Source organism: Penaeus japonicus, unplaced genomic scaffold, assembly GCF_977035675.1.
Source record: "Penaeus japonicus unplaced genomic scaffold, GWHDUDI00000001_assembly GWHDUDI00000033, whole genome shotgun sequence".
Taxonomy (NCBI): Eukaryota; Metazoa; Arthropoda; class Malacostraca; order Decapoda; family Penaeidae; genus Penaeus; species Penaeus japonicus.
This window is the reverse complement of record NW_028234435.1, coordinates 528676-548675: the sequence shown is the minus strand read 5'-3', so window position 1 is coordinate 548675 and position 20000 is coordinate 528676. Positions and strand designations below refer to the sequence as shown.

The 20000-nt window shown below is 47.5% G+C and overlaps 1 protein-coding gene across 8 annotated transcripts in view; it reads left to right on the top strand.

Annotated features, from left to right (window-relative positions):
• The window catches only part of LOC122258481 (uncharacterized), a 72399-nt gene that overhangs the window by 26747 nt on the left and 25652 nt on the right, over positions 1 to 20000 (top strand). For 4 of the 8 annotated variants that reach the window (XM_043024461.2, XM_086556701.1, XM_043024462.2 and 1 more), the window contains one exon: positions 12477 to 13322. In XM_043024461.2, coding sequence (XP_042880395.2) covers positions 12943 to 13322 — 380 coding nt within the window. In that variant the 5' untranslated portion in view covers positions 12477 to 12942. Of the gene's footprint in view, positions 1 to 7780; positions 8146 to 12476; positions 13323 to 20000 lie in introns of those variants that run through there. The other 4 variants (XM_043024463.2, XM_086556703.1, XM_043024460.2 and 1 more) reach the window with 4 other exon arrangements.

Here is a 20000-nt window from a genome sequence, read left to right as displayed (position 1 = left end):
ATCTCTCTCTCTCTCTTGCTCTTCTCGGCATCTCATCGGTTATCTCATCTCTCTCTCTCTCTCTCTATCGCTCTCTCCCTCCCACCCTCTCTCTCTCTCTTCTCCCTTTCTCTCTCTCTATCTTTCTCCCTCCCTTTCTTTTTTTTTCTCTTTCTCTCCTCTCTCTCTCTCTTCCTCTCCATGTCCTCTCTCTCTCTCTCTCTCTTTCTCCTTCCCAATATCTTCTCTCTCTCTCTCGCTCTATCGCGGGGGGGGGGGGGGGGGGGGGGTGGGGGGGTACACAAATGGGGCGGTTTTATACAAAAAAAAAAAAAGAGATGAAAGGGAGAGATGGTATGTAAGAAGATGAGAGAGAGAGAGAGAGAGTCGAATATATAGCTCAAGGATATAGTGATAATATATCATCGTCGATCACTAGAGTGCTAGACAAGCTATATACTCAATTTTTCTCTTCATCTCGTCTCATCGCTCGCAATCTACGCTGCTCTTCTTCCTCCTATTCTCTCTCTCTCTCATCCTCGCTCTACCCACTCCCTCGTCGATTCTCTCTCTCTACCATCCTCTTTCTCTCACTCTCTTCGCACCCATCTCTTCTCTCCTCTCTCCACTCTCTCTCTCCTCTCCGCTCTCTCTCTCTTTCTCGTCTCTTCTCTCTTCTCTCTCTCTTACCTTTCTCCCTCCCGTTCACTCATCTCTCTCTCATTTTCTCTCTCACTCTCATCTCTCTCTCGTCTCTCTCTCTCTCTTACTCTCGTCACTCTCTCTTCTTCTCTATTCATGTCTCTGTCTCATTTCGCTTCGCTCTCTCTCCTCTCGTCCTTCTCTCTCTCTCTCTCTCTCTCTCTCGCTTCTCTCTCTCCTCTCTATCTCTCTCTCTATTCTTCATCTACTACTCAATCTCTCTCCTCTCTCTCTCTTCTCGCTCTCTTCTTTCTCTCTTTGGTCTCTCTCTCTTTTCTCCTCTCTCTCTCTCGCTCCTCTCTCTCTCAGTCCCCCCAGCCTCTCTCTCTCTCTCTCTGACTCATTCCTCTTCTCTCTCTCCCTCTCTCGTCTCTCTCTCTCTCTCCGTCCTTTCTCTCTCTCTCCATCTCTCTCTTCAGCCTCTTTCCTCTTCTCTCTTCTCTCTTCTCCTCTCACCTCTTTCTCTCTCTCTCTCTCTCTTTCTCCTCTCTCATCTCTCATTTCTCTCTCTATCTCTTTCGCTCTCTCTCTCCTCTCTCTCTCTCTCGCTCTCTTTCTCTCTCTCTCTCTCTCTCTCGCTCAATCTACGCTCTCCCTTCCTCTTTCCTCTCATTCTCTTCTCATCTCTCTCTCATCCTCTCTCAATCTCGCTCTCTCCCTCCTCTCCCTGTCTCTCTCACTCCCTTCCCTCTCTCTCTTTCTTTCTCTCCCCCCCCCACCCCCCCTCTCTTTTACCCGCTCTCATTCTCTCTCTCTCTCTCTCTCTCATCTCTCGTCATCGCTCTCTAGCAATCTCCATTCTCCCGGGATCTCTCGCGTGCTCTCTCTCTCTCTCTCTCTCTCTCTCTCTCTCGCTCTCTCCCTCCCACCCTCTCTCTCTCTCTTCTCCCTTTCTCTCTCTCTATCTTTCTCCCTCCCTTTCTTTTTTTTTCTCTTTCTCTCTTTCTCTCTTTCTCTCTTTCTCTCTCTCTTTCTCTCTCTCTCTGTCTCAATCTCTCTGTCTCTCTCTCTCTCTCTCTCTCTCTCTCTCTCTCTCTCTCTCTCTCTCTCAGTTGTAAGTAAGCCTTCGGTGCCAACAGTTGTAAGCCACCACTCCAGCAGTTGTTGTAACCCGCTGCTAGAGTTGGAAAGCACTCGATGCCTTGGTTGTGATCCGGTGGAATAAACAGACAGACGTTCACGTGTCATAGTCTTTATTGTGGAGTCTTGTTAATACACTAGGATTCGGCCTTCGGCCGAAGGTCAGAGCTGTTCGCCCTTGTCTGTCTGTCTGACCTGATCTGTCTCTCAGTTCTTATGACCCGTTTCGGTGGTGACGCTGGCAACTTTGTGTCACCTTCCCTGCATCAGGCCATTCGACCAATGGAAACAGCTGAAGGGACCGGAAGCAGACTATTGCAATGCTACACAGCAATGAAAATACACATACTTATCAAATGTAATGAAGATGAGAAAGAGGGAAATGTCTACAGATTCCCCTTTATATCACAAATAAAATGTATTGGGTCAACACAGAGGTTTTAAGGTTTTTTTTCACGTTCAGTACAAGTGTGGGGTGTTCAGCTGGATCAGGTGAAGGTCTGGCAGGAGCAGGTGTTAGTGGTTCTGTAAGCTGTTCCGCTAGTCGCTAGGAACAGTGTATCTTAAGAAACTAGTATTGCAAAGACTGTATTACAATCAAATAACAGTAATAGTTCAGAAAATCAGTGGCTTACACTTTCTCTCTCTCTCTCTCCCTCCCTTTCTCCTCTCTCTCTCTCTTACCCTCCCACCTCTCTCTCCCTCTGCTGCTTCCACTCCCTCCCCCTCCCCCGCTCTCTCTCTCACTCTCTCTCTCCCTCCCTCCCTCCCTCCCTCTCTCTCTCCTCCCTTTCTATCTCTCTCCCCCCCCCTCTCTCTCTCTCTCTCTCTCTCGAATCTCTGCTTTTCACGCGAGTCTCACTCTTCCTCTCTCTCTCCCATCTCTCTCTCCTCTCTCCTCCTCTCTCCCCCTCAGTCCCTCCTCCCTCATCCCTCTCACCCTCTGCGCTCTCCACCTCCCTTCCCCCTCTCTCTATTTCTTTCTTTCTCTTCTGCTACCCGTTCCTCCTCTCCCCCGTCCACTCCCTCGCTCCTCTCCTCTCCTCTTCTCTCGAAAAACTCTCTATCTCGAGTCGTCACACTCTCGTACCGATCAGAATTTTTGAATTTCTCTCTCTCTCTCTCTCTCTCTCTCTCTCTCTCTCTCTCTCTCTCTCTCTCTCTCTCTCTCTCTCTTAAATGTGCCTTGGACTGTTCAGGAGGACCCACATAGCTAGGGTGTGAGAATTATTTATTATGCTTATATAAGATATTAGATTACAGCAATAGATCCATATACATATATATGCATTTTTGCACCCTTAATCAGTGAGGAAATCGCCGGGTCAGGTCAGGTCAACTTTGGGTGATGGGTGGTTCAAGTACATTCCCCCCCTTTTGCTATCCCACAGACTATGACCCTTCCAACGAGCTTAATTCCTCGATTGCCACGCCCCGTAGATTCCTGACTGCCTTCCTGAGCGCCCGCCGTGGGGACAAGATTCGGGGGACGGCGGATGCGAAGCCTCCCATATAAGCAGGATGTTTGGAACACACCGATAGACCGGGATCGACTGCGCTACCGTGACGCCTGATTTCCCCGCCTGTTCATACATGTTGTGAAGTTGTGAATATATCTTTCGTGCACCATAACGGCAGACTATTTGCGTTATGGAATAAACCTGTAATGTTCGAATCCTGTGTCTAGCATCATTCCCTATTTTGTGCGGGGTTGTCAGTTACGATAGACTAAGACAACCCTCACATAGGGTGATGATCAGGGAAAGAGCCTGGTTGCCACTTGATTCGAAGTATGAGGGAAAGCGACTGCGGTTGGTGCAAGGTCTTTCTTATAGGCGAGGCATAGGAGGGTCGAGGTCGAGGTTGAGGGGCGCCTTGGGTTACCAGGGTCACCAGACTAGATCGACTTAGCCAACAGTAAACTGTCGACACGCCAAGGGAGCTGAAATCGCTTGGTGGCTTTGTTTGGATTACCATGTGGGTGCCATGAGGTGTGTTCGTGGCTTGGATATTGGGAGAGTACAAGAATGGCTCCTTAGGTGTCCTCTACTTTGACTTATCTGCAAGTTGTTCTTTTTTCTCAATGTTTCTAATTTCGCCCATGCTGAGAAAGAACAGTAGCTTAATACTTCCCAAAAGTACTACATTTTCCATAACCAAGAGAATATAAAACGTTATACACTTCCTAATGTTACTGATAGAGGGAGGAAATAAGTGTCGAGAGGGAGAGGGGGGGGGTGGGTGTTGGCTTTATTTTTCTCTTTATTTTAAAACCCAACGGACAGTTTTCAATAAGGGATTTTTGGGGAATTCTTTTTCCGTTACTTATCAAAGTTTTCTTGTCTTCAACTATTTTTTCCCGTAGTCAGTTTTAGTTCATATTTTTCTTCTTTTTTTCTTTTGTCCGTGTGTGTGTGTGTGTGTGTGTGTGTGTGTGTGTGTGTGTGTGTGTGTGTGTGTGTGTGTGTGTGTGTGTGTGTGCCTATGCGCATGTACCTATGTATATGTGTAAGTATGTACTGATGTATATATGTATAAATCAATTCCAGTTTCCTCATTGCCAAATACCAGAACTTTGTTTCGTTGTGACATCCGATCGATTAATCACAGATCATCCACCAACCACCAATCATCGCTTATCTCGGTCATCTTTGCTCTCGACGTTCCACCATAACCCTTCTAGGCAACAGATTCAAGACGAAGGAGGACCAGTCAGATAGGATACCGTGTCAACGAGGAGCCATTTATAACTAAGCAACATCGTTTGTTCGACTCGGGGTCGAACAAACACACACACACACACAAACACAAACACAAACACAAACACACACACAATGCACACGTGCTTGCTTGCTTGCTTTCTTGCTTGGATGATGTGATGTCTACTCTTTCAACTAAAGTAAGGTCGTCGCAGAATTCCGTTTGTATGTTAATATTACGATATACATTACATCACTAGTTATCGCCAAGGAAATACTGGACCCACTTACACACACACACACTCTCTCTCTCTCTCTCTCTCTCTCTCCCATGTACGTAATCACTTGTCTCAACAAACTCGTCAAAGTCAAAGTCTCTCTCTCTCTCTCTCTCTCTCTCTCTCAATACGCATAGAATCCGCTCTCCTCTCAAATGCTCTCTCTCGTCTCTCATCGCTCTCTATCTCTCTTCCTCTCTTTTGATCTCTCCTCTCATACTCTCTCTCCTCCCTCTCTCTCTCTCTTCTCTCTTTCTCCTCAATCTCTCCCTCTCTTCTCTCTTCCCTCTCTCTCTCTCCTCTCACTCACGCTCATCTCACTCTCTCTCTCTCTCTCATCTCTCTCTTCTCTCTCATCACGCCTCTCACTCTCTCTCCTCTCTCTCTCCTGCTCCTCGTGGTCTCCTATCACGTATCTACGTCTTACTCTCTCCTCTCCATCTCGTTCTCTCTCCATCTATCTCTCATCATTTTCTCTTGCTCTCCTCTCTCTTTCTCTCTCGTCAATCATCTCTCCTCCTCTCTCACATACCCTCTCTCTCCTCTCTCTCTCGCTCCTCTTCTCTCCTCTCATCGTCTCTCACTTAGACCTCTTCTCTCATACTACCTGCTTTCTCTCTCTCTCAACTCTCTCCTCCTCTTCTCCTCTTCTTCTCATCTCTATCATCTTCTCTCTCCTCTATCTCGACTCTCTCTCTCTCTCTCTGCTTCTCTCTCTCTCTTCTTCGCTCTCTCTCTTTCTCACTCTGCAGGTTCTCCTCTCTCTCTCTCTTCTCTGCTCTCCTCTCTCTTCATCTTTTCTCTCCTCTCTCTCTCCCTCTCTGCAAAATCTCTCTCTCTCTCTCTCTCTCACACACTTCTCCTCTCCTCACGTCTCTCTCCTCTCTCTCTCTCTCTCACTCGCGCTCTCACTCTCTCTCACTCACTTCTCCTCCTCTCTCCGACTCCTCGGTCTCGTCTCTCATCTCTCTATTCTCTCTCTCCCATCCTCTCGCTCCCTTTTTCTGCTCTCCTCTCTCCTCATCTTCTCTCCTCTCTTTCTCTCTTCTCACTGATCTCTCTCTCTCTCATAATTTCCTCTCTCTCTCTCTCCTCTCTCTCTCTCTTTCTCTCTGGCTCTCTCTCAAAACTCTTTCTCCGTCTCTCTCCTCTCTCTCTCGCTCTCTCTCGTCTCTCTCTCTCTCTTCATCTTTCCGCTCTCTCCTCTCATGCTCTCTTTCTCTCGAATCTCTTTTCTCTCTCTCTCTCCGATCCCTCTTCTCTCTCGTATCACTCCTCCTCGATCTCTCTCTCTCCCTCTCTCTCTCTTTACTCGCTCCTCTCTCCCATTCTCTGCTCTCTCTCCTCTCTCTTTCCTCTCTCTCTCTCGTCCTCTACTCATCTCTCTCTCTCACCGTCTCCATCTTTCTCTCCTCTCTCATTCTCTCTCTCGGTCTCTTTCTCTCCATCTCTCTCTCTCTCTCTCTCTTCTCTCTTCTCTCCTCGTCTCGTCAGTCTCCTCTCTCACATCTCTTGCTCTCTTTCTCCATTCCCTTTCTCTCTTCTGCTCCTCTCTCTCATTTTCTCTCTCTCTCTCTCTTCATCTCTCTCTTCTCGCTCTTTCTTTCCGCTCTTTTCCTCTCTCTTGCCTCTCTCCCCCTCTCCTTCTCGTCTCTCTCTCTCTCTCTCTCTCTCTCTGTCTCTCTCTCTCTTTCTCGCTCTCTCTCTCACTCTGCTCTTACTCTCTCTCTTAAATTCTTTTCCGTCTGTCTCTCTCTCTCTCTCTTTCTCTCTCTCTCTCTCGATCTCCCTCTCACTCTCTCTCATTCTCTCTCTCTCTCTCTGTCTCTCCTCTCTCTCTTCCTTCTCTCTTCGCTTTCTCCCAGCGTGTCTCGTCTCTCTCCATCTCTCTCTCTCTCTCTTCTCTCACTCTATTCTCTTCATCTCTCTCTCTCTTTCCTTTTCTTCTCTCCTCTCTCTCTCTCTCATCTCTCTTTCTCTCTCTCTCGACTCTCTCTCGTCTCTCCTCTCGATGACATCCCTCCTCGTAAACTTTGCCTGCTATCGAAGGTTCAATACGCTCCTCATGCCATTTCTCCTGCGCTTCTCCATTCCTTCGACTCTTTCTCTATCTCACCCCGTTTGTCTCTCCATCTCTCCATCTCTCTCACTTGCCTATCATCTTGTTTATTCCTTCTTTCCTATCTTCTCCTCTCCATTCTTGCTCGGTATCTCACATGTTCCGTTTCTCATGTCTTCTCTCTTTCTTACCTCCTTCTATCTCCCTCTCCTCGATCTCCTCTGCATCTTTCGTCTCCTCTTCCAATATTCTTTCTTCCTCAACTCTCTCTCTTTCTCTGTCTCGTCCTCTCTCTCTCCGCCCTCTCTGTCATCCATCTCTGCCTCTCTCTCTCCTCTCTCTTCTCGCTCTCCTCCTCTCTTCTCCTCCTCTCTCACTCTTCTCTCTCTTTCTCATTCTCTTTTCCTCTTTTCCTCTTTCTCTTCCTCTCTCTCTCTCTTTCTCTCTTCTCTTTATTTCGTCTCTCATGTCTCTCTCTCTCTCTCTCTCTCTCTCTCTCTCTCTCTCTCTCTCTCTCTCTCTCTCTCTCTCTCTCTCTCTCTCTCTCTCTCTCTCTCTCTCTCTCTCCTTTTCTCTCCTTCCCTCTCATCCTCCCTCCTATCCTCCCACAGCCCCTCCGCCCCTCCCTCCTTTCTTCCTTCATTCCTTCTCTTCCTCTCCCTTTCTCCCTCCCTCCCTCCCTCCCTCCCTCCCTCTCCCGCTCCCTTCCCTCTCTCTGCCCCCTCCCTCCCTCCCCTCGATCCTCCTCCCTACCACTCCCTTCTTCTCCCTTACGACCCAAACACCTCCCTCCCTTACCGTCTTTCCCTCTGCACATCCTACCCCTCCTTACAGCGCTTCGTCCCCGCCACCCACTTTTGTAACGCATCACTACGGCCTGCCCCCCTCACCCCCTCCCCCCTCTCCCCTCAACACTTTAATTCCCATCCCCTCTCCCTCCATCCGTCCCACTTCAGTTTTAGTGTACTCCCGTATAGCATTAAGAGCAATGCCAGTCTCGGCAGATGCGTGGCAGCGCGAGGAAGCACAGAGCCAAGGTGCCATTCCTGTTGCGTGCTTTGAGTGCCTGCCGTTCTTCAGAAAACGTAGCGGGGGGGGGGGGGGACCGGGAGGAGACGTTCACGTTCGTTTAGTCCTGTTTTGAAGAGTGAAATGAAGTAGTGACATTGTTTATTTCTGCGATTTCTGACAGTTTTTTTTGGTCGAGTTAGTCGTGTCAGTGCGAATCGAAAGCGGAGGGACGAGGAGGAGAGAAGGCGAGAGAAGAGAAAGAAGGGAAAAGAAAGGAGAGAGTAGGGATTCGTGGCTCCGCCATAGGTGCCGCGAAATTATAATCTTCGATCAACAGGTATTCATTTGGTGTTCGGTGTGTGTGTGTGTGTGTGTGTGTGTGTGTGTGTGTGTGTGTGTGTGTGTGTGTGTGTGTGTGTGTGTGTGTGTGTGTGTGTGTGTGTGTGTGTAAAAAACGCCTGACGCCAGTTTATGAATCAGAGATGTAATTTCACCTTCAGACCAGAAGATGCTATCAAAAAATTATTTCTCTATTCTCTCTCTCTCTCTCTCTCTCTCTCTCTCTCTCTCTCTCTCTCTCTCTCTCTCTCTTCTCTCTCTCTCTCTCTCTCTCTCTCTCCACTTTCTCTCTCTTTCTTTCTCTTTCTCTCTCACTCTCATTCTCTCCACTCTCTCCACCTCTCGCCTCTCTCTCTCTCTCCCTCTCCTTCACTTATTATCTCTTTCTCTCTCTTTCTCCCCTCTCTCATCTCTCTCCTCTCTCTCTCTCTTCTTTCTCTCTCTCTCTCTTTCTCTCTCTCTCTCTCTCTCTCTCTCTCTCTCTCTCTCTCTCTCTCTCTTTTTTCCTCTCTCTCTCTCTCTCTCTCTCTCTCTCTCTCTCTCTCACCCTCTCTCTTTTGCTCCCTCTCCCTCCCTCTGTTTTTCTTTCTCTAATGATGAAGCGAGTATTAATTATGGTAGCAGTTAGGATAACAAATGATAATAATTAACGATTAATAATTGATAATAATTAATAATTAACTACTATTACTACTACAACTACCACTACAATTGCTAGTACTACTACTACTGCTACTGCTGCTACAAAAACAACAACAACTACTACTACTACTACTACTAATGCTATTATTTTTATTGTTATTATTATTAATAATATTATTATTGTTATTATTATTATTATTATTATTATTATTATTATACTATTATGTTACTACTGCTATACTACTACTACTACAATTACTCTTACTACTCTTATTATACTGCTACTACTATTATGTTACTACTACTACTATTACTACAACTACTACTACTACTACTAATGCTACTGCTGCTACAACAACAACTACTACTACTACTACTACTACTACTATTATTATTATTATACTATACTATACTATATAATACTTCTAATACTACTATACTATTGCTACTACTACTACTACTATTATTATACTATACTATACTATACTACTACTATACTACTACTATACTACTTTTACTACTATTACTATACTACTACTTCTACAATAATACTTCTAATACTACTATACTACTACTACTACTACTATACTACTTCTACTACTACTATACTACTACTACAATTATAATTATTACTATATTATTATGTTTCTACTACTACTACTATACGACTACTACAATTATAATTATTATTATACTAATATGTATCTACTACTACTACTACTATACTACTACTACTACTACAACTACTGCTACTCCACCTGCAAACACTGCTGCCACTAATGATAATGTGAATCATAACAGTAAAAGGAATGCCACTAATAGATTAGAGTAACGGTAGCAATGATGATAATTTCAATAAAGATGATAACAATGACGATAAAGCCAGAGTCTGGGCCTTGTTAACGTTTCGCTAAGCATTGCTGATAATTAACACAGCAACTTATTGAAGGTGACCTTTCGTCCGACGAAAATGTTGCCACTTCCGTTGAATAACGTTACTATTTTTCGACTCTGTTAAATTAACATTATTTGTGATTAGTTAACTTTAGTCTTGTCATCCTTTCTTCGAAGGTCGTTAAAACAATAACAACAACAAGAGCAACCAAAAACTTAGTCATTCATGAGGTTTCATTCGGATCCTCAAGAGAATGAAGCACTCGTTCGTTTTCTTCGAAGTGACTTCGATTATAAAGGTTAATCTAGTTAGGGATTCGTAGGAGGTGTGAATGCGAAGGGGCGTGGTCTGTGATGACGAAGTTGGAATTAGAAGAAGGAATGAATGAAGATGCACAGGGAGTAAGTGAAAAGAAAGATAGGAATAAGGAGAGGGAGGAAATAAATGTTGACTTTTTTGATGGAAGAAGGTCATAACTGTAATATTGATAAGAAGAAAGGATCGTAGGAATAAGAGAGATAATGGATAAAGAGAAGATTAGAAGGAAATTGCCATTATTGTTGTAAAGCGTAATTTTGATAAACGTGTTGGGTATATTAAGTTCTTGAAGAGGGTGAGCGAAATTTGAAGAAGGGATAAAAGGGGAAGCAAGGGGGCGAAAGCGCAAGAAAAGGTTGAGGCAAGGGAGAGAGGGGACGAGGAAAGGGTGAGGCAATTGAGCAAGCAAGAGTGAGGCAAGGGAGAGAGGGGACGAGGAAAGGGTGAGGCAATTGAGCAAGCAAGAGTGAGGCAAGGGAGAGAGGGGACGAGGAAAGGGGGAGGCAATTGAGCAAGCAAGGGTGATGCAAGGGCACAGGCGAAAGAACGAGCAAAGGGTGAGACAAGGGAAAAGGTGAAAGACCGAGCAAAGGGTCAGGCAATTGAGCAAGCAAGGGTGAGGCAAGGGAGAGATGGGTCGAGGAAAGGGTGAGGCAATTGAGCAAGCAAGGGTGAGGCAAAGGAAAAGGTGAAAGACCGAGCAAAGGGTCAGGCAATTGAGCAAGCAAGGGTGAGGCAAGGGAGAGATGGGTCGAGGAAAGGGTGAGGCAATTGAGCAAGCAAGGGTGAGGCAAAGGAAAAGGTGAAAGACTGAGCAAAGGGTCAGGCAAGAGAGCAGACAAAGTTGAGAAGGAATGAGCGAAAGAGCGGGCGAGGGAGCGAACAGCGGCGCCATACGGAGCTCACACAGGATGCCGTCGACTCTTACTTAATCTCTGTCGCCCAATCTCTCGCTCTCTCTCTCTCTCTCTCTCTTCATCTCTGAATCCTTCGACTCTCTCTCCATCCACATCTCTCTCTTAGTCCTCAATCACCTCAATCCAGTCTCTCTCCACTCTCTCCCTCTCTCTCATCTTCTCTCTCTCTTTCTCTCCACTCCTCTCTCATCTTATCTCTCGCTCTCTCTCATCTCACCTCATCTCATCCTCGTCATTCTCTCTCTCCGCTCATCTCTCTCTCTCCATCTCTCTACAATCTCTATCTCTCTCTCTCAACACACCCCCACCTGCCATCTCATCTCTTTCTCTCATCTCCTCCTCGCGTCTCTCTCGCGCTCCTTCTCATCTCATCTCTCTCTCTCTCTCGCTCTCTCGCTCATCTTCTCTCAACTCTCCTCTCTCTCTCTCTCTCCTCTCCTCTCTTCAATCCTCTCTCTCACCATATCTCCTCTCTCACATCTCTCTGCATCCTCTCTCTTCTCTCCACGCTCTCTCCTCATCAATCTCATCTCTCGTCTCATCTTCTCTCTTCTCTCCTTTCTCTCCTCAGCATCTCGCTCTTTCTCTCTCTCTCTCCAACTCTCTCTCTCTCCCCCATCATCTCTTCCTTCCGTCTCTCTTCTCTACTCATCTCTCATCGTCTCTCCCTTCACGACTCATCTTTTCTCTCTCTCTCTCTCACCGCTCTCTCTCTTATTTTTCTCCTCAGCTCTCATCACTCTTTTACATCCACACTACCTCTACTTTCAATTCCTCTCTCTTACCTCTCTCATCATCTCTCTCTCACGGGGGGGGGGTCTACTCTCTCTCCTCGTACCCTCACGTCTCTCTCTCCTCATACACACTTCTCTCTCTCTCGATCTCTCTCTCTCTCATACCTTACATCTCTCTTCTCTCTCGCTCTCTTTCTCTCAGCTCCGCCTTCATCTCCATCTCAAACGTCTCTCTCTCTTCTCTCTCTCCTTCATTTTTCTTTCTCTCATTACTCCTTCTCTTTCTCTCTCCTTTTCTGCGCTACCTCTCTTACTTTCATTTCTTTCGTCCCCTTTTCTCTTATCTTCTCCGTATTCTCTTTCTCTTTCTCTCTCTCTCTTTCTCTCTCTCTCTCGCTCTCTCTCTCTCGCCCTCTCTGTCATTATTATTATTATTATTATTAATTAATTAATTAATATCAGGATTTTTTTTTGTTTACTGTATCTTCCATGAATACCCTCATTACTTCTGTTTGCAGTTAGTATTTCTTCACTTTTAAAGTACTATTACTGCTGTGGTTGTACTTTTTAACAGTTTATGCCAACTACCTTTCGTGAATTTACATCTGTAAATGATTTTATTGCATTACTAATAGCAGAAGTAGCGTTAATAGCACTGGAAGCAATAATAGCGTAATTGGTGTTAGTAATATTGATGGTGGAAGTAGGGACAAATAGAATGTACTGAAAACATGTAGCATAGTTGATGATTTGCCATTTCATCACTGTAGTAGCAGTAGCATGATTGCATTATAGTAAAACCAGATTCTCTTTCCTTTTCCAGCGTCCAGAGAAGCGAGTACCACTGGACAGGAAGTGCAATGGAGATTATGAACAAGACGTTCACGTTAAGAAAAACATAGCGTGTCTCTTAGAGTTGCCTTTTTGAGTGTGAAAAATGTAAAGAAAAAGGTAAAAAACAAACAAAAAAACACTGGATTGACGAGTGAGGTCGCGAGGGAAGGTAAAGAAGACTCGCGCAAGAAGGCTCGCTTCGGAGCTCTATTCCTCGAAGGCAAATTATTCCATCGGTGTTTTTTGCATATCTTGCAACTTGCAGTCGAGCTGGATGAGTTCTAGACATCCAGGTACTTTCAACGGAGTGAGAGCAGTTAATCTGGTTACCATGGCAATATCCCGTGCCCTCTTCACGAAGCGTCCAGAGGCCTAGAGCGAGCGGCGCCAGTCCCCCGCCGTCGTCGTCGCAGCCAGTGAGTGACCTCGTGGTTGTTCGCGGGCGCGTTGGCAAGATGAACGTGACGGCGACGGGCGTGGAGGGAGGGGTGGGAGGAGGGAAAGAGGCAGACCCGGAAGACCCTATCGTGATCTACAACGTGGGCGTGGTGGCGGCGCTATCGTTCTTCCTGGTTGTGTCGATGTTGCTGGCGCTCGGCGGGAACGTGATGGTGATCCTGACGATCGTGCGGCACCGCGGCATGCGCACGCGCACCAACCTGCTGCTTGCCAACCTGGCCGTGGCCGACATCCTGGTGGCGGTGCTGGACATGCCCATCGCGCTCGTCACCATCATCAACGGCAGGTGGATCTTCAACCACGCCTTCTGCCTCTTCAACGGGTTCACCGTCGGACTCGGACTCATGCTCTCCGTGCACACGCTCATGTGGATCAGGTCAGTCGGGCCTCTTCTCACTTCTTCCTTTTTTTTTATTTGTTTTTTTTTTTTTTTAGTTTTTATATTTTTTGTTTTTTAAATGGTGTTTGTGGATTTCCCCTTTTCCTTCGTAGTCTTCTTCCTCGTCTTCCTTTATCTATTTTCATCTCCTCAACTCGCTCCTCCTCCAACCTCCATCCTCCACCTCCCTCACCATCCTCCTCCTCCATTCTCGCGCTCTTCTTTGCTTCCTTTCCCTTCCACGTGTCGGCACTCGGCATTCATGCGGGAATTACCCGCCCCAACTCACCATCATCCTCCCCAGCCGAAGTCTCCAAATCTGGTGCTCCACGCGAATGCAGCTGAAGTCTACAGGATGTCCCTCCTGCTGCCGCGCGAGGGAGGCGCCCTTCCGCTCAAACCGCCTCTTGTTGTGAAGAAATCCCTCGAGCAACAGCTCTCCTCTGTCCCCTTCCCGCCTCTCATTCTGTCTTTCATTTGCTTTGTATATGTTGAAAAAGAATGTGGTCATTCACACATCAAATGGGTGTTATGTGTATTCTGAGTAGAGAAATAGCCTTATTTAATGATTATTTTTTCAATTGGGAGATAAAAATTCGAGGACATTCTTTCACAATATCCTCGTGAGAATGATGGATGATATTTGTTCATACTTCTAAGAAAACTATAGTACTTCCCTAATGTTTGATAAAAGAAATATTGAATGAAAGTTATATTAGCCAAGTAAAGTAAAATACAGTGGATAAAGAAGTACACACTATGTCGTGTACCTAAAATGTACCTAAACACAAACACGATATTGCATGTAATGAAAGTACTTTATTATATTACCTCCCTCCCCCCGCCCTCTCTCTCTCTCTCTCTCTCTCACTCTCTCTCTCTCTCTCTCTCTCTCTCTCTCACTCTCTCTCTCTCTCTCTCTCTCTCTCTCTCTCTCTCTTCTGCTAACCTATAGCTCTTCCTGTTTATGTTCTCAATGGCGGATCTGTCAGTCGCTCTCTTCCCTCTCTCTCTACTCTCTCTCCATCTCTCTCTCTCATCTCTCATTCTCTCGCCTTTCTCTCTCTCTTCTCTCTCTCCTCTCTCTCTCTCCTCTCGCTCTCTCTCTCTCGTCCTATCTCTATCTCTTTCTGTTTTATGTCCTCTCTCTATCTGTCAGGTCCTCTCTCGCGTGGGGGGGGGTTTGTCTCTCGCTCGCCTCATCTCGCTCCTCTCTCTCTACTCCTTCTCTTCTCTCTCTCTCTCATCTCTCTCTCACTTCTCTCTATCTCTCATCTTCTCCTCTCCTATCTCTCTCTTTCTGTTTATGGTCTCTGTCTATCTGTCAGTCTATCTCTCTCTCCTAACTCATCTCTCCTCTCTCTCTCTCTCTGCATCTCTTCTTCTCTCTCTCTCACTCCCTCTCTCTCTCTATCGTCTCACCTCTCGTCTCTCTCTTTCTCCTCTATCGGTCTCACTCCTCTCTCTCTCCACTCTGTCTGGTCTTCTCTCTCTTTCTGTCTATCTCTCTGTCTATCTGTCAGTGTCACTTTCTCTCTCTCTCTCGACTCTCTCTCTCTCTCCTCTCAGCTCTCAATCTCTCTTATCATCCTCTCACCTCATCGCTATCTTATCTCTCTCTCTCGTCTCTCTCTCTCTCTCTTCTATCCCTATCTCTTTCCTGGTTTAATGTCTCTGTCTATCTGTCAGTCTCCTCTCTCTCTCTCTACTATTCTCTCTCATATCTCTCTTCTCACTCTCCTCGTATCGCGTCTCTCTCTCTCTCTCTCTCTCTCTCTCTCTCTCTCTCTCTCTCTCTTTCTGTTTATGTCTCTGTCTATCTGTCAGTGTCTCTCTCTCTCTCTCTCTCTCTCTCTCTCTCTCTCTCTGTCTATCTCTCTTTCTGTTTATGTCTCTGTCTCTGTCTATCTTTCTCTTTCTGTTTTGATCTCGTCTATCCTGTCAGTCGTCTCCGCTCTTCCATCTCTCTCTCTCTCTCGCCTCTCCTCTCTCTCATCTACTCTCTCTCACTCGTCTCTCTCTCACTTCTCTCTCACATACTGCTCTACCTCTCTCTCATCTCTCTCTCACTCTATTACTCTCTTTCTGCTCTATCTGTTCTATCTCTAAATCTCTCTCTGTTTATGCTCTGACTATCTGTCAATGTCTCTCTCTCTCATCTCGGCACTCTCTCTCTCTCTCTCTCTCTCTCTCTCTCTCTCTCTCTCTCTCTCTCTCTCTCTCTCTCTCTCTCTCTCTCTCTCTCTCTGTCTGTCTGTCTGTCTATCTCTATCTCTTTCTGTTTATGTCTCTGTCTATCTGTCAATGTCTCTCTCTCTCTCTCTCTCTCTCTCTCTCTCTCTCTCTCTCTCTCTCTCCCTCTCTCTCTCTCTCTCTCTCTCTCTCTTCTCTTCTCTCATCTCTGCTCTCTCTCACCTCTCACTCTCTCTCGCTCGCTACTCCTACTCTCTCTCTCCACTCTCTCTCTCTCTCCTCTCTCTCGTCACTCATCCTCTCACTCTCCTCCATCATCCTCTCTCTCTCTCTCTCTCTCTCTGTCTCTCTCTATCAAAATGTCCTTTGATTCTTAACATTAGTCATATATTTGATAACTTCTTCGTCCGAGACACGTGTCTTTTTGTGCCACATCCTCTGTAGATACTGCCATGGCTTCTCATTTCGACGACCCCCATCCGCACGCACGCACGCACGCACGCACCCACCCTGCGGCAGTGAAGGGAAAAAGGGAGGGAGGGGAAGGGAGAGGGAGAGGAGAGGAGAGGAGAGGAGAGGAGAGGAGAGGAGAGGAGAGGAGAGGGAGAGGAAGAAGAAGAGGGAGAGGGAGAGGGAGAGAAAGAGGGAGGGGGTGGGGGGGAGAAGGAGGGGGAAGAGAAGGGGGAGAGTAAGAAGGAAGGAGAAGAGAAGGGGGAAGGGATGGGGGAGAAGAGGAGGTAGAGGTAGAGGGAGAGGGATAGGGAGAGAGAGAGAGAAAGAGAGAGAGAGGGAGAGACTGAACTGAAAAGTAAGAAGGCGACCGGTAGAGAAATATTGAAAAAAAGCAAAGAAAGCAGTCGAGTCCTCCCTTACCGACCTATCCCTCCCCCTCCCCTTCCCCCTTACCTCCCCTTCCCCCTCTCCCTCCCCCTCCCCTACCCCTCCCCCGTCCCCTCCCCCCGCCCATGCATCCAGATTCGCCAGTCCTATGATTAGAGCCCCGAGCCGTGAGGCCTGTGAGGTGCGAACACTGACGCTGGCATGTCGTCCCGCGATTTATTAATGTCTCGTTGACGCGACGACAATCAATATGCGGAGGAAAGATTAGGTGCAGGGAGAGATTGGGAAAGATTAGGTGTGAAGAGAGATGGGGAATGGATCGGGTGTGGCTGAGTGATCTTGATGAATGAGGGAGGTACTTGAACTGGTAATTAAGTGCGTGCGGAGGGAGATAAGATGCTGGGAGTGAAAGAAAGGAGGCGGAGGCTTGCACGTGAAGATATAGAAGTTGAAAGAACAGACGAATAGACGGGGGAAGGGAGGGAGGGGGTAGAGGGAAGGGGGAAAGGGGGAAGGGGGAAAGGGGGAGGATAATGGGGAAGAGACAGAATGGCTGATTCTGACAACAAGAGTAGAGAGAGAGAGAGAGGGGGAGAGAGAGAGAGAGAGAGAGAGAGAGAGAGAGAGAGAGAGAGAGAGAGAGAGAGAGAGAGAGAGAGAGAGAGAGAGAGAGAGGGTTGGGGGGGGTGGGGGGGAGAGAGGGAGGGAGAGAGAGAGATAGAGAGAGAGAGAGAGAGAGAGAGAGAGAGAGAGAGAGAGAGAGAGAGAGAGAGAGAGAGAGAGAGAGAGAGAGAGAGAGAGAGAGAGGGAATGAGTTAGTAGAAGAGAGGAGATTAGAGTAGGAGAGGAGAGGAGAAGAGAAAAGAAAAGAAAGTAGACTAGAGTAGAGTAGAATAGAGGAGAGGAGAAAAGAGAGAAGAGAAGAGAGTAGAATAGAGGAGAGGAGAAGAGAAAAGGGAAGAGAATAAGAAGCAGTAGAGTCGCACTCTCTTCTCCCCGTCCGATCCGAGCTACGCGTCGATTTCTCCTCTCCCCTTCCTCTCCTCTCTCATACTCTACTCCACCTTCTCCCTTTCCTCGCCTCTCTACACTTCTTTTCTCCTCTCCCCTTCCTCTCCATCTCGACTCCACTCTGCTCCGTCCTCACTCTCTCCACAACCCTCTGCTGCCCTCGCTCTACTCGACTCCACCCTTCCTGCTCTTCGCCTCGCCCCTGTCCTCTCCTCTCTACCCCGACTCTAGCTCCACTCCTGCTCCCTTCATCACCCCTCCCCTCCCTCTTCTCTACTCTTTCTTCGCGTCTCTTCTCTACTCTTCAATCTCTACTCTCTCTTCACCTCTCCTCTCCTCTCTCGCCTTCTCTTCCCTACCTCCACCCTCCTTCTGCCTCTCCTTCCCATCTCCTCTTCTCTAACTCTACTCTCTACCCTATCTACTCCACTCTCTGCCTCTCTCTCCCCTCCCCTCCCCTCTCTCTAAACCTCCACTCTTCTCTTCTCCTCTCCTCCCCTCTCCTCTCTACTTCCTCACTTCTCCGCTGCATCTCCCCTCCCCTCTCAACTCTTCTCTGTCTCACCTCTTGCCCTTCTCTCCTCTTCTTCTCCTCTACCTCTTCTCTTCTTCTTCGCTGCTCTTTTCTCTCCCCTTCTCTGACTCTCTCTCTCTCTTCTCTCCACAACCCACTTCTCTCACACTACCCCAAAACACTACGCCCTCCCCCCCTACCTCCCTTTTACTCTCGCCTTCCTGCCCTGCTCCGTCTCTAGTACTCCCAAGGAGTAGGGAGACGCCCTCGAAGTTACTTGTTCAACGTTATGGCTCAGCTCAATGCCGACCACGAACAAATACACAGCACGGTGACAACCAACGCCCAGGTGGTATGGTTCCCGTTTGGGCGACGGAATGGGATAAACCAAACCCATGTTGTTTGTGGATGGGAAGAGAGGATGGGAGGAGAATGGGGATGAGGCCAGGAGGAGGCCAGGAGGAGGCCAGGGAGGGGAGGGATAATGCATGTTGGTGGCTTGTCTTGCTTAGCTGTCTGCGTCTGCCAGCATGGGTGATGGTCACGAAGAGTTGATGAGTATGCTGAAGATAGTGATGCTGCCACTATTGAGAGAGGGAGAGGAGAAAGAGGGAGAGGGAGAGGGGGAGGGAGAGGGAGAGGGGGAGGGAGAGGGAGAGGGAGAGGGGGAGGGAGAGGGAGAGGGAGAGGGAGAGGGAGAGGGGGAGGGGGAGGGGGAGGGGGAGGGAGAGGGGGGGAGAGAGAGACGGGAGGGAGAGGGAGAGAGGGAGAGGGAGAGGGAGAGGGAGGGAGGATGTAGAGAGCAGGGAGATGAGAGAGAGAGAGAGGCGAGAGAGTGGGACGATATAGATGGATAGAGCGGAGTGCTATAGTATTTGAGCCCGCGACGATAGCTTCCTCTCCGTCTCTCTCCCTCTTTTTCTCTCCTCGCTCTGCCCGCGTGTCTCTCCCTCTCCTATTCGCTCCCTGCTGTTTGCTTCTCTGTTGTCTCTCGTCCTCTCTTCTCTCGTCCTCTCTTTGCTATTTTCTCTTCTCCCTTTTCTTCTTTCCCACTCTTTTCCTTCTCTGCCTATCTTCCTCTCTTTTCTCTCTCTTCTCTCTGTCTCTGACTCCTCTCTTCTCTCTCTTTCTCGCCTCTTTCTTCGCTCTCTCTTCTCTACTCCTTCTTCTAATCCTCTTCTTCGCTCTCGCGCTCTCGCTCTTCTCTCTCGTCTTCCTCGTGCTCTCTCTCTCGTTCTCTCTCTCTCTCTTCTCTCTCTCTCTGCACTCTCTCGCTCTTCGCTCTCCGCTTCTCTCTCTCTCTCTCTCTCTCGCTGTCTCTCGCTCTCTATGCTCTCTCTACTCTCCTCGCTCTTCTCTCTCTCTCTCTCTCTCTCTCTCTCTCTCTAACTCGCGCTCTCTCTCTCTCTCTCTCTCGCTTCTCTCACTACTCTCTCTCTNTCGCTCGCTTCCCCTCTCTCTCTCTCTCTTCTCTCTCTGCTCTCTCTCTCTCTCTTTTTGTTTTTGTCTCTCTCTCTCTCATCTCGCCCTCTTCGCCCTCTTCTCTATCGATCCATCGCTCTTTCTATATCTCGCTCTCTCTCGCGCGTCTCTCTCTCTCTCGCTCTCTCGCTCCTCTCTCTGCTCGCTCTTCTCTCTCTTTCCTCCACCTCCTCCCCCTTCCATCCACCCACAACAAAACCCAACCACCAACCATAACTCAACACAACCAGCAACCCAACCACAACAACCACAAATCCCCACACCCCAAACAAAATCAACAAACAAACACCACCCACCAACCACCCCAAACATGTGTACCAAGTACCATAAACACCAACAATAACACCCACCAACAACCACAACACACTACCAACTACAACAACAACAACAACTACAACACCAACACCATACAACAAAATCAACTTCACCAACAGACAACAAAAACTAGTTAATATGAGACCACCGCTACACCCTAACCTTCATGCTCCACCCCCTCCACCCTAATCCAGAAGCACAATGTTTGAAATAAGTCTCATTAGCAATTACTGTTTGCACAGTACCCTTGCATAATATTTACCCCCTTAAGAAAAAACGTTCGTAAAAGTAATTATCACAATTTTTGTTATGTTTACACT